The 14,469-nt window shown below is 39.0% G+C and overlaps 1 protein-coding gene across 5 annotated transcripts in view; it reads left to right on the top strand.

Annotated features, from left to right (window-relative positions):
• Positions 1–1,361: 1,361 nt before the first annotated feature.
• Positions 1,362–14,469, top strand: part of LOC107219923 (aryl hydrocarbon receptor nuclear translocator homolog) — a 27,422-nt gene continuing 14,314 nt past the window's right edge. Inside the window, exons 1-3 of one of the 5 annotated variants that reach the window (XM_015658285.2) lie at positions 1,362–1,537; positions 1,852–1,900; positions 11,124–11,204. In XM_015658285.2, coding sequence (XP_015513771.1) covers positions 1,495–1,537; positions 1,852–1,900; positions 11,124–11,204 — 173 coding nt within the window. In that variant the 5' untranslated portion in view covers positions 1,362–1,494. Of the gene's footprint in view, positions 1,538–1,851; positions 1,901–4,382; positions 5,044–11,123; positions 11,205–13,392; positions 13,557–13,957; positions 14,137–14,469 lie in introns of those variants that run through there. The other 4 variants (XM_015658283.2, XM_015658284.2, XM_046733865.1 and 1 more) reach the window with 4 other exon arrangements.

The following is a 14,469-nucleotide window of genomic DNA, read 5'->3' as shown; positions in this document are numbered from 1 at the left end:
CACGTAACTAACGTATTATTAAATCCAAATTGTTTCATCGCAATTTCTGATCACAATAGAACCTACCTAGCTGTCTGTAAATCAAGCTCCACGAATCGTAATATCACTAAATCTCAATCTCTAATTAAAAATCCACTTACTTTATTACTCTGCCTTTTTACGTGAATTGTATGTATTGAAATGTTTGCTTTTCATTTATATCCATGGATGCATATGGAAACGCTACATATGTAATAGCAAAAATATGTTATACATGCATAAATTTTTGTAAAGTATGCATATTGCACTTGCTTGTCAATACCAGCAAAATGTCGCGCTGCGACGACATCGTCGTGCAACAGCTGAAAAATGAAGCCAAAAAATGGCATTGTCGATATCGGTAACGGCTAACTAAATTACTTAGTCAGATCAAGTCAGATATCTCCGACATGTCGAAGATGGCACATTCCTGAAAAGGAGATAGCCGTAGGGAAGAATAAGAAGACATAGAACGTAGTGCATACTCCTTACACTAATGTTGTAGAGCTTGTCAATTCAGTTCAGTAGGTTCAGTGGACTCTTGACTAGTCGGATTAGTATACTCACACCACGGTCTCTACTGACCACGTTAAATATCATTCATTCTAACTATTATTATCCAAGCCTACGCATCACTGATGTGATAATACCGCAGTTAGCGCAATTCGACATATTTCGATGCCAAATACAAATACCCGAAAAAAGGTTGGTTTTTCGCAACAATAACGATAAAAAATGTATTCCTGCTGTCGAATTACTTTTTGTTGCAAAAATACATTCCCTAGTGTCACTCTCGCATAAGACAAAAGCGTATTTGGACATTTTTTTGATATTGCCCGTAAAATTGTGCTGGAAGATCATTCCAAAGTTTGCAAATTAATCAGAATGCTTGGATGGTGGGAAATGTGAAAAATGAAATTATAACATAATTTCGACCATGACAGCGGCGTTTCCACATCAGTGCCGCATAGATTTCGATATTAGTCAACATAAGTACCTTTCAAGGCCGAAGTACATAGAATTCCATAAGCCATAATCAGGTTGCAAAAGCCATAACAAGATGTTGCTACAGCTTCTGCAATCTGCTTACGGCTTCTGGAAAAGGATCCATAGGTATGGGTATGATCCACAACGGAAAGGCAAGAAAAAGTGAGCATGGAGATACTAATCGTGATATTTTCAGGCATTTCAATCGGTTCTGGTCCTCCATTTTGAAATCTCGAAACGCCATCTATAGGCAAGAACATGTATCATCAGTCTTAGGGCCGTATTTCGACACGTCTACGACTATCTTCTTGCTTAATTTCGTGAGTCTAGTCTATGCCGTGTCCGCCAGGAAAAAAGAAAATTACAAAATGGCGTAACCCCTCGTTGTAAACACCCAGTTTTGACGACGTACGAGAATAAGCGTCACCGTATTATAACGCACAGTCTGTTATTGTGTCAAAATGGTGTAAAACAAATAATACAACCTGAATGTTTACTATTCAGATGTCTGCTATCACCCATTCTATGCCAGGTAACGATAAACAGTTAATAATATTAACGCAACGTTAGTATACTGTACATACTACATACCTGCATACACGCCAGATCCAAAGTCAGTTTGTTGTTCATTCTCGATAAAACTCAATCGTTATTTTCCTCGTTGTTCCGTGAAGTGTTTTAACCAATAATCAGCCTCTCGCACCAGAGCGAATCTCCATTACAGTGATGAATAATTCCAAAATTTTTGTGCGGGTTAAACGTCATCCGTAGCTTTGAAAATTCTCTCTAATAATAACAACCATTCATCTTTAATCGGTTCATCTCTAACCTCATCACATTTTTCAGGGACTGACCCAAGCAAGATAATAGAAAAACGCAGAGCTGGCAGTATAGGGTGAGTACTAATAACAATCTTAAAAATCTATCTCGCATTAATCCTGCCCCCGTGTACAAGACATCGGTAGACTCGCGTGCGATCTGCGGTCCAACAATCTTGAAAAGTTCCGATATCAGCTGCGTTGATTAATTTCTTGGAAAAGTCAATGGCAATTGGTAAACCAATTATACTTTTGTCAGATTCAATCAACTCAAACGAGGAATTGTTAACAACATATCGCGTCCGATTTATCTGGTCTACTCGGATTCTAATAGACCGCAGTTTCTCGTATCTCGTTACCGACCGAGCGAATAGCACAGAAACCTCTGTTACCTTTTTATGCGATCTAATTCGCACAGCGTACCAAGAGATGAAGAAAAAAATTTTTGTGCACAAAAAATAAATTCATCAAACGTCGAATCGAGATCGGAAGCGGGGCCGCATATTCTCCGATATTGTTGTAATGATGTATAGTCCCGAGGTGTGAACCAGGCGGTAAAAAAACGAGGCAACGTCTTGCCGAGGCATTATTCACGGTACGTTGTTTTTTCTAAATCCCTATCCTTTTCGCTCCTCTGGACCAAACTGTCGTTCCAAGAAGAAGAAAAGGAAGAAAGATCGGCAGAAGTACTGGAGGAGGAAAGTAAGGAGACCCCGTTAACCGTGGTACATGTACAGCATGCAGGCAAGTGAGGAACGTAGAGAAGATCAGTTACGGTTAGACCGCACGTTGCCCTCCCCCCTTATTGTCCCCGGCGAGTTAACGTTTTCGGGAAAGCAGCTCGGACAAAAGGAGTTCGAGTCGTTTTATGACTCGCCGACAGGCTAGGTAGGCTTCTTAATTCTCAAACGGTACACGGAACTTGAGTTGTCCGCGAGAGGCGGGAGTCAAAATATGGCCGGTAACTCCCTCCTCTTCACTTACTCCCGACGTGCTTCATACTTGAGCGTTGAAGAATTTTTCCTAATCGTCAGGAAGATTTGCTTCTTCTGGGTAACGCGGCATAATCTCCCATTTTTTACGGTTATTTCGAAACCTCGGAATCCGTAAAGGCATTTTTTCCCTAATCTGCACATATGTGCTTGCTAGAAGACGTGTTTGGATTCCAAGTTGTAGGTGGATATATGTGAATAATGTTTATCGTCATTTTTATTACATTATATCGTCATATGTCGGCGACTCATCAGAGAAAACCGAGAACTGGGAATTTGAAAAATGGTCGGGCAAGTCAGAGAAAAGATGGGGAATTGTTGGGTTGGGTAGAAAATTTTGTGGCAGGTACGGAAGAAGAAAGAATAAACTTTCCAATTTTTTTTTAGTTAGAATCTAGTTTAGGTAGATGGTTACGAAGTTAAAAATTTTAGACAGGGACAAATCATAACTTCATCGAGGAAAGTTAGGAAAAGTCGTGACATTGGTGACTTATGAATTGATTATCACAGGTATTGGTTTTTTGAACACAAGTTTAATATTGCAACGGAAAATTATTGACAGTTATTCGCAACTAAAAATCTTAAAAATCTTTGAACTTGAGTCTTACGTTTTAATCTCGAAAGACAAAACTTAAAAAATTGGGTGAAATCGAAGAGCCAGCGTAACCCACGAACCAGCCAACGCAGTTCTTACGATGTTTTTCAATTCATTGCAAGTCGTCCAGGCGAGCGAGTATGATTTAATTCTCAAAATTCTGATCAATCAAGCTTGATGAAAACGTCAATTCATTGCTACTGCAGAGGTTTGATAATATTATACGTGGCTGAAGTCAGTAACGTTAACGTAACGAAACGTATAAGAAAAAAATCATTATCGTGCAATTTCCTAATGACTTTCAAGAGATGACTTTTCGAAATACATGACTACGTTTTATTTATCCTGGATCGATGAAATGTCAGACAATCATAAAGGTGCGAAGTAACGATTTTCCCTAAACATTCATCCTTACACCGCAACGTTACCGAATTCATCCTCGTCTTCTTATTTCTTAAGGGGTGAATGACTACCGAGTCATTTGTAAGTTGACTTAATGCTGAATATCGAATCAAGCTACTACAGTCGTTTTTTGATCGTAATATCAGTTGTAGCGACAATTTGTACCATCGATCAAGCTCATTGGAAATTTCAATAACATCGAGTATGCTCAACGGCAACGCCTCGTTGTCCGTGAGGTGTCTCTTTACATTGACACGATCACGCTCGCCTTATCGCGTCGGTCAAGTGAGTCCAAGAAATCGAATAAAAGCTTCGTTTTTCGCTTACACATAAGCATTATAAGATCCGAAGATGGACTCGTCGAAGGAACGGGGAACAGCCGAGGTCCTCCTCTCCTTAGACTCGGAGGAGGCAGTCAGTACAGGACGACACCCGCACACGGGATATAGACTGAGTAGTAACTGCACGCGGCGGTTTAATGGTGGGAGAAGTGATAGTCTTTACCGGAGCACCACCAGCGCACATAATGCTCCCGGTATGGTGGAAGAATCAGCACCAGTCAGTTGGATCGAGTTGTGGGTGGTGTGCAGTGCGGGTTACCACAACTTCTCCCGGTTAACCGTCGTTGGAACCGATATTCGAATCGCGGATCGGCACTGTCATTATCAGCGCGAACCCCGCGGATGCGGTGTGCAAGGTGCTGTTGTGTTTTGTGTGCTGTGTTACTCGTTCATCAATGAAGCTTGTGCCGCCCGGACCATCGTCGGATGATAATAATGTGATAACAGTCCTCGGGTTCAAGGCCAAAAAGCGAATCAGATCTACAGGAGGTGCGAGATAAGAATCGAGGGGAGAAAACAGCCGCTCCTGAAGACTTTGTCCGATATCCATCCATCCATTCTTACCCCCCACCACCAATAAAGATAGATTACCCTGGCATCGACGGAATGTACGGAGGCAGTGGATCCGCCGGGGGTGGCGCGGGCTATGCCGTCGGACTTCATCAGGGTTCTGGAAACGCTCCGGTTTCCGGTTCCTACGCCGGGGTTTCGGCCCCGATCGGCTACCAGCTGGGCCCCAATTCTGGAGCTCCAGTATCCGGTGGACACTCCGGGTCTACCCCCGGTTCTCAGCTGCTTTCGTACCCTCAGGGTAACGCCGCCTTGTCGCCGCACCATATACACCAGATGCAAGGTACACCGTCCGATGCCTCGCAGACTAAGAGGAGAAGGTAAACTTCACCGAAACATGTCCAATGAACGCTTATCATTCAGGGTGCCACGGATCGAAGTGGCGCCGGTAATTGCGAATATCATGATTTAATCGGTTTATGGAATGGCATGTGGAAAGTATAGGAAAAGCTGTTTAAAGAAGAACCTCGTGAAAGAGAAACATATCGTACTATAGAAAACACTCGTGTTAAAATTTATGAAAATTGCCAGCTGTGGACTACTATAAATATATATATATATTTTTTTTTTTTTTGTGAATTTGGAAATTCAATACCAGATAGTATTGGATTGACACCCAACTATATACTTTGAAAAAGTCCACTCTGCGTTTTTCTTACAGAACGCAAGATTGCCAATCTACTTGAAAATCTGGAATGGTGAAAAATTTTCGTTTTACCTGGAAATGTTGACATTTGAAACTTAAATTTTCATATCGTTTCATATATTACGGTTTTAGCGAATATTTTTATATATCCGTGATTTAGTTCCGAATTAAAATCTTGGGTATACGAGTGCAGTACAAAGACTTTGAATGAAATGTAATTTGTAGCGATAGATTACATTTTTTGTTCGGTACTTTAAATCTCATCGTGTCGAAGAATGTCTGATTTAAACGTAGGTGAACAGAGTTGCCTCCTCATTCTGCCCTATTTCCTTCTTCTTTACATGGTAAAAGGTATTAATTTTGACCACGGATATTTATTGTTTACACTCTTACCGTTAAAAAAGTCAAAATTTTCGCCGCCAAATCACTCATTTAACGATATAAGGCGGCATCGTCAAGAAGACGCGAATTCTATGGGCGCCACAGCAGAGAGGAATATTATTGAAATGAATACATTTGCAAACATCAAAAACAGCTGAACGACGCTTGTCAATTTAGTTGCTCATCCTAAAAATGTCATTAACTATTTCAATTTTCATGATGATTGTGCACAAATCACAATAAAGCCTCACTTTTTAGCTTCAAAATGAAATGTCTGCTTTGTTGTTCCGGTTTGATAATGTTTGTCAATAAAATTCAAAACCTTCATAAAACACACGATGTGTGATCTGTTTCTTTTCTTTTTTTTTTTAGCGAGATCTACTTTTCAGAATTATGTTCATTATGTTCAACATATATCTACCGAGATTAGTTCTCACATCAGATCCTGTGTTGAAATAATCAGAATTTCCATATTTTTTCTTCCCATTATTTCGTCGGTGACTTGACTTTTATACTTGAAGATATGTAATCGTCAGTTTTAAAATACTTGAACCACCACCCGAAGTGCAGATGCAGCTGCTCTTTTTCTCATTTTTCTAGGGAATTGAAACTGGGTATTCGGGGTATTAGACAAAAATCAGAGAAAATAAAAACTATAAGATTGTTAAAAACTTCGACAAATCATTCGGGGCATTCGATCATATACTGAAAGGAAAATTTGTACAGACAATTCTAAGACAGCATATAACATATCCCGTGGCTACTTTAAAACTCGCAATAAATGCATTTAATCGTAAAATATCGCGAAATTCAATGTATGCACCTATGTATTTCCGCATGGTAAAAATCGCGGTAAAACAAGCGCTTTTATATCTTACTTTTAAGGATCAAGCACTACTGTCCGAAAATTCAGTATCAAATTATCAGAAAAGATGTTATTAAAACTGAATTTCACAAAGCGATATGTGTTTTCTCTTCAACTCGTTACAGATTTCTATTAGAGGAGCACGTCTTATTGTAGCATATCGATCAATTGCAATTCGTTAATCTCTTCGAAATGAAAAAAATCTATTAACAATTGCGTCACCAGACCATTTTTATTCTGTGATTCGCTCTACTGAAATAGCCAAGCATAGGTTTACTGTTAATAGATTATATTTCTTCCCTTTCCGTTCTTAAGTTATTTTTTTTTTTTTTTAATTTCCTGCAGTTTAATTCACATCATTCTTCATCAAATATTCGCTGAAACGTTTTCTGGAAAACCAGGGAAAACGAAGAATTTTTTAATGGAAAAAAAATTCGAAATCCCTAATCAAAACAAGAAAAACTGGAAAAACACGTTCTCTTCATTCTGTAAAAATCACGCGCATAAAAAAGAAAAGAAAAGCATAAAAATACGGGCAGTGTTGGTACACACAAGGTTTACAGGATTGTGCAATGCAACTTCCTCGCGGTATAATATCACATTTAAACATCGTAATCTTTCACTTTTCTATATCACGCCGATTATATACGTATAGTAATTATTTTTCTTCTTCTGTTTTTTGTTTTAAATCAATTTCTACTTATTATTATTTACTTTATTATTCTCGTTCTTTTTTCCATTCCATAATTCTTCTTTTTCTCCTCGTGTCGGTTTCGAGACGGTGAAATCGCTTCGTGCATTATTATACAATGTGTATACACAGGCATTTGTATGCGTATATCTAATCGGTATTTAGGCTATTATACCCGCAGTTGCACATGCATACCGTAACGCCTGTTTTACACTAGTATTACACGTATGGCCGGTTGCTCCGTCGCGATGAACAACGCTCGTAACATTAGAAACTGGCATTTTTATGGTCTCAGCGGATATAGTAAAAGTACCGCCGCATCTTCACCTATCAAAGGAAACGATCTCGTATCATTTTTTTGAGTGCACTAATTCTACGATTATTATTTTCATATATATGTATATATATATATATATATATATATATATATATATATATATATATGATTTCTAGGTAGTTGCAGTCGGGCAAGTTCATTCATAATACGTAACGATTTTACATTTAAATGAAAGCCTGAATTTTCCTGAAAATGTTATAAAAAATATCGAAACGTATAATGAGAATACAAAGAGAAATGTTCGGTTATAAATCGCGATCTTGTGTTACGTCGCGTATCAGGTAGTCGGTTCCAGTATATATAACAACTCGCGACTCGTGTTTAATATACCAAATATACGTATAATTGTTGCTGCACGATCAGCTGAAATTTTGAGTAACAACGAGTGTAAACACACTGCCATATACGACCTCTTGCAGTTACACCTTGACCATTTCAGTCAAAATGACGACTTACAGCTCTGATGAAATTAACTCTTCATTCGTTTTGTGTTAATTTTTAACAATATTTTTTTTTCACTCAAATTAAGGAGATGTTTGAAATACCGCGGACAATTATTGCTGTACAAAAAAAAAAAAAAAAGATTTTATAATTCAATTTGATAACTTTGATGAAAAAAAATTATTTTTTATTACGAAAGGATCATGAAAAAATCAATGGCGAGCGGTAAAATTATAGCGCGGTAATTTGAAATATAATTCCTGTACCTAAATGTTAACATATAGTTGTTATTGCACGGTACATATGTTACAAACCGATCCGATGTACACGCAAACTTGGTTGATCACGTCACGTAATAGAGATTTGTGGTCATTGGCTGGTTAATTCCCACGGTGTACATACATTATACTCATATATGCATTCGTATTTACGGATATAATAGAAACATGAAACATATATGTATAATATTTGTAGCACACATTGTACCAGCTTATATCTTTCTATATTTTCTAACAAAATATGAGAGACTTACCGTGGCTTCAAACTACTGAAATAAGTTTTTGTGTTCGGGTATAAATGAGTGGAAGCACGATGTTCCGCGTAAAAGAAAGACCGGTGGTAGGACTCGTTTGGGGGTTTCATAACATTGCGTTGTTAACAGAGCGTTTCAAAACATTGCGTTTCACAAGATTCTGCAGTTACACCCGCTCAAGAAGTTTCACCTCAACATCCAGCCATAATTGTCCCGATAATTGATCTAAAATATGTACACGCGAAAAATTCAGTTGCTAAATTTCTGTATACTGTATAGTATTGTTAAAAACTGAATAATAATACGAAAGAACGTGGGTGGCAGTAGTGGTTGAAAAACAAAGAAATAAGAAATCGTTACAGTCGCATATGCACGGATATTAAACTTCCCCAGTATTAATACGTATATACATATTTTATATACGGGTTGTACCGACGCGTTAAATATAATATCCGCGACTATAAAGATACCTGCACTGACGTATTTAGATGTACTATATATACACACGCGTGCAAATAATTTATACATATATACATGTCGCGTACACGATCGGAGGCAATCGAGTACCGATAACGGTATTTTTGTATCGTAAAACAGATGAGAAAGAGAAAGAAAGAAAAAAACGGAACGAATAGCCACAGTCTGCCGCATGTATAATTATACTTACAGTGTGAATTGCTAACGACAGAATCGCCCGTCGTCTGTTATAATTTAATACGTATGCGCTACAATCCGACAGAAGTCGTTTGCTGATTTTGCGGGTAGAGGTAAGGAGAAGTATCTAATATGGGTGTTTAACTGAAAAAGCTTCCACCAAAAAGCAGCAAGTAGTAGTTGAACGAGTCACCGGAATGGCGCTCATAAGCAATAAGGGTCACAATCTGATTCGCGCTTTGTAAAGCTTTGCTGCAGCAACGCCATCTTAATTTGCTTCTACTTTACGGAGACTTTTTATACACGGAGATAGTCCTCCTTACCTCTACCCTTCATATTTGCCAGGGCAACCAACCGACATGAACGTAACCTCAAAAAGTTTAACGTTTATTCCTGGCAGTTGTTTTCAACACCGATTTTTGAGGTTACATACACCGCGGCGATCTGTGGTTTAAATTTTGACGGTTGGTCGCCCTGGCAAACAATTCATTCCTCTCGAATGTTAACGCATGTGCCTTACATTTTAGCAATGACGGACCATTCGGTCGTGTGATCATCACTCTACATATCATATTGCAATAGCTTCTATATTTAACGTGAAAATAAGAATATACCGAGAGTTCTTCTCGAAAAGACCAGCTCGTATCACCCGCGATTCAACTTACTTAATTTTGAATGGCTGACTTCCGAGCTTGCAGCCTGAAGCAAACCTTCGCTGACCAGAACAAATTCCCTAGAATCGACGATCATTCTAGCCACCATGCTGGTAACATTTTTACGAAGCTGGCTACGCTTACGAACTAGACGAGTCGCAATTGTCAAGCATGTCCTTTCAAGAAGAACTCTCGGTACATTGATTTTTTATGCTAGAAAAAATAAAAACCCTAATTTAATTTTCTCAACTCGTTAAATCAATCCATTTTTTTTCTGCAGTTTGTACGGGCGAACAACGTCTTATAATATACTTGGGACAGTACAGCTGACATGGGTTCACATAGGATGCTCGAGGCGCATCATTGCCCGTCGTACTCCATAAATTGCCATTCGCCTCTTCTCATATTTCTCTCACAGTGGCTTCGGTGCCGGCATTACATATACATCCAACCAGTGCACTAAATATATTTATATATATATATATATATATATAATATATATGTAACGCCATACCGCACCGCACGGCGTTAAGCTGCATTTTGTTGTTGATGGTTAGAATCGAGGATGATCCTGTATACACACCTGTGTAGAAGTGCAGGGTGTGCGCGTGTATGTATCTACTTATACCTAGGGGGGCCCAAGAGGTTCAATCCGCGTGGTACCCGGATGCGCTGATCTCGATCCTCCTCCTCGTCTCTCCCCGTTTTCTGCCCCTGCCAACCCGCGATTCTTCTTCCCTTACCTCCCCGCCGCATTAAGGTGATATACTCGGTCCTCTTATAACGCGGCAATGCCGCGATCATGCATCGGTTGCATGTGCATCAAGAATTATAGGGTTATGCGTATTTCGAAGTATGTGTTACAGCCTTCGCGGGTTTAGTCCCTGCGCACTCATCAGGTTGAAGTTTTTGCTGTTTTGAAGAAGCATTTTATGTACGGATTTTTGTATGCACAAAAAATAATTAGCGGTAGGGGATCCTTCGCGCCCCACGTTTCACGTTTCCCTAGTTACCTGTCACAACTGTATTACATAGCTATTGAATTTAAAAAGAAACTATTACGAAATCAAATTGAATAGCTAGTGTTCGACGATTGAAATCGTTGTGGTGATGTATTTTTTATTTATTTATTTTTCATCTTCTGAATCAAGCGAGTGACTATTTATTTCTACTAAATTTATTGTTGTATTCTTATTTCAGATCCGATGAGGACGACCCGAGCGGGGGAAAATACGGCAGAATGGAGGACGACAGTATGCAAGACAAGGAAAGGTTCGCCAGGTAATAAGGATTTTCACTTAAAAATACGATTATGTATCAGAAATTAAAAGAAAAAAACAATGTAAATCATCCGAATTTTCACGTCTCTTGCGAATGTATTTAAAAAATTATTTATTAGAATACGAATCGTTTCTAGGATGAAAGTAACGAATAAATTGTAAACGCATACTTGCAAACCAAAAGGAAGTCAAGGTTTAATCGGAAATCTGTCTGCAAGAATTATTCCGTATTTGCGGATAAAGTCAAGAGCCCCAATTCATAATAATTACAGGGGTATCGGGACTCTAAATATCAAAAGACGCAGAACAAGTACTGCAGCGTGGATCGAGTCGTTTTCAACTATAAAATTTATTTCTCATCGTTCATTTTACGCCTCATTAATTCAATGTAACTAACAAAACACGAGTTGTTAGTACTGAGAGGAAATACCCAAACTTGAAACCAATTGCGCCTGCGAAAAATAATTGAATCCTATTCGTCGGTCAAATCGTATATCGCGGTAATATTTTCGTCCGCAAGGCAGGGCAGCCAAATTACTAGAAACGGAGGCATGAGATGACAAATTTTCCCGCGTCAAGGGGTGAATTGACATTATATTGTTAAGGTGATTCTTAGCAGTCATCGGTCGCATCAGTCAGTTAACAATAAAAATTCCATACATTCCCGAATCACTATATCAACTATTTGAATTCTTCTTAAGCTAAAAAAATTCGCATCACCAAGCTACTACATAACCTCTATAAGCCAAGTTTGTCCAAAGCTTGAGGTGGCCAGCCTGCATGAAAATACGACGAACCTCGCGCATGCGCAGTCGGACACTGAATCTGCTAAGCTTCACAATTTCTTCCGAGTGTAATAACAGCCTGCACAAAGTTAACCGTGCGTTTAAATTTGTATTATAATATACCTGAAATGATCTGTACATCTTCGAGTATGCCACCATTTTATCCTTAAAGCCATGCCTGTGATATAAGAGAAAGAAAGAAAAGCAAAGAACAATGAGAGAAAGAAGAGAAAAAATGTGAATAAAGCAAAACCGCCGCCGTGTCCTCAGCAGACGGAATCGTTGCTTTAGCGACGACGCGACGCTGTAAAGCGGACCATTGCATTATACTTTTCAGTTATAATAATGCAATTATCCTCGCCGCAAATCTGTGCCCTCCGTGATAGCGAACTGCTGCAGGTGGGGATCAAACCTCAGACATGAACCTGCTGCTTACCTGGCAGTCGCACTGTTCTTATCGTGTTTTCACGGTGATATTTCTCGATTCCACCGTAAACCGAGAAGTCCCGTTTTTTTACTCCACTATTATACGCCTATACGTTTATGATTGCACATATATATCGGTGCGTAAAATTATCATAATACGCAATTTTTTACTGAAAATGGACTGAAAGTGGACTGAAAATATAAAAATTGATGCTATTTGGTCATATTAGATCCGCCATTTTTAGTTTTGAAAATATCTCGGATCTGATCGTATTTTTGAAACCAGTTACTTCGGAAACCCTTATATACCCATTTTAAAGGAAATTTACTGCAAGGAAAAATGTATACCAATCAAAATACGTTCATATTTTAGAAACTCAACTTCTTCAAAGTTATTCTAAAAATGGAAAACAATAGCTTTATACGCTTTAGTTATAAAACCTTTTCTCAAATCGTTGACATCGAATTAGCTTGTATTATTCGCGATAATCCAGACTCATTCCTAATTCTACGTTGTAATTACAAGTGATGTTGGTTGATTTGAAGGGTCGCGTCGAGAGGAAGAACCTCTCTAGTCCATTTTTCACTGAAAACGAATCGGCGATAGCATTATTGTGGCATTGGAGAGTACTTTTCGAAAGTACATCTTTTATACTCGTTAAACCTTCCAGAAAAATTGCTTTCGAATGTGATAACAGCGAATTATATTTCTCTTGAAATCAGCCCGAGTGGCCTAAAGTGTTTTTTCCCCAGGACTCTTCACTTGTTTCCGCCGTAATATATCGGCGCAAATAACACATCCGGATGTTTTGTAGACGGAATACGAGGAGAGGAAATTGTCGGCAAAAACTAAATCCTTCCGCATCCCGTTCGTGGTGGGATTTGCGCGCATCTCGGGGACTCCGCGTGGGAAGCGCGGAGACGTCCGAACCCGACGCTCGTTGATCCCCGCGGTATCAGTACGATCGAACGGTCAGCGTCGAGACGACGTCGCCGTCGGCGTCGAGAGTTTATACGTACAAACCGCGGCCATCTTATTTATTTAACCGCGACACGGGTTCCGGTATACCGACCTTCGTGCCACCCCCTCTTATCGTATAACCCTGCAGCGAGACACTGCACGTGCCCTCGTTGGAATCGAGGTAAAATTATACGACGAAAATAAAGCCAAACTCAAATATTTGAGAGGAGAGAGTGTGTGTGTGTGTCTAAGAGAGAAAGAGAGGAAATTCGAAGATGTTGCAGACAAATGGATATTCGTCGTTATTACGAAAATGAAAATAAAAATGCAACATTGATTTTGCTTGGCACGTTGAATTTGGAGGGAATTTTACTCGTATTTATAGTCTCATCGTTTTTATTCGTTATCAAATTCACTTGATTTTAATTCTTATCCAGGTGATACTTATGCCAAATTTTTCTCCACCGAACGCCTTACTCTGTTATGTTATCTACGTGTCGGTTCGAATGACGTCGATCGGTTAATTTGAAACTTGTGAGAGTTGCGTAATTTAATTACAGGTACACTGTAACGACGTCAACGTCCATGCAGTGATGAGATAATTTATACCCAAGTTATATTACTCCCGTGACATTGGTGACTGCAAAATGTGGAATGCGGGTTAATTTCACTCACGGAAAACTGCACGTATGACGTGTCAGGTACTAAACACAACAAGACCCAACGCGGCGCTGTAACAACGACGATGGTGAAAACTTCAGGTTAGAATTACGCGTGTTGACAAATAGGGAAACATGAACAGAATAGATGATGATCACGGAGAAACCGAAAATCGAATTCAATTGCTTGATTGCAGATGTTTAAAAAGTAAAATCTGGTTACCGTGTCGATGTATAATGTAATCGTGAGACCGAAAATTACTGCGGGTATAAATTCAGAATGACGGGACGTAAAATAAGCGTCAAACATGCAGGTGTTTGGACAACTTGCCTTACAAATGGATAAAGAAGTTTAGTTTCTGGAGATTTTTTGACTACGCGGGTTACTAAAATTGCGTGAGATAAGCCGATGCACGTTAATTAACAATTACATAT

Source organism: Neodiprion lecontei, chromosome 3 (genome assembly GCF_021901455.1).
Source record: "Neodiprion lecontei isolate iyNeoLeco1 chromosome 3, iyNeoLeco1.1, whole genome shotgun sequence".
NCBI lineage: Eukaryota > Metazoa > Arthropoda > Insecta > Hymenoptera > Diprionidae > Neodiprion > Neodiprion lecontei.
This window is presented reverse-complemented; position numbering and strand designations above follow the sequence as displayed.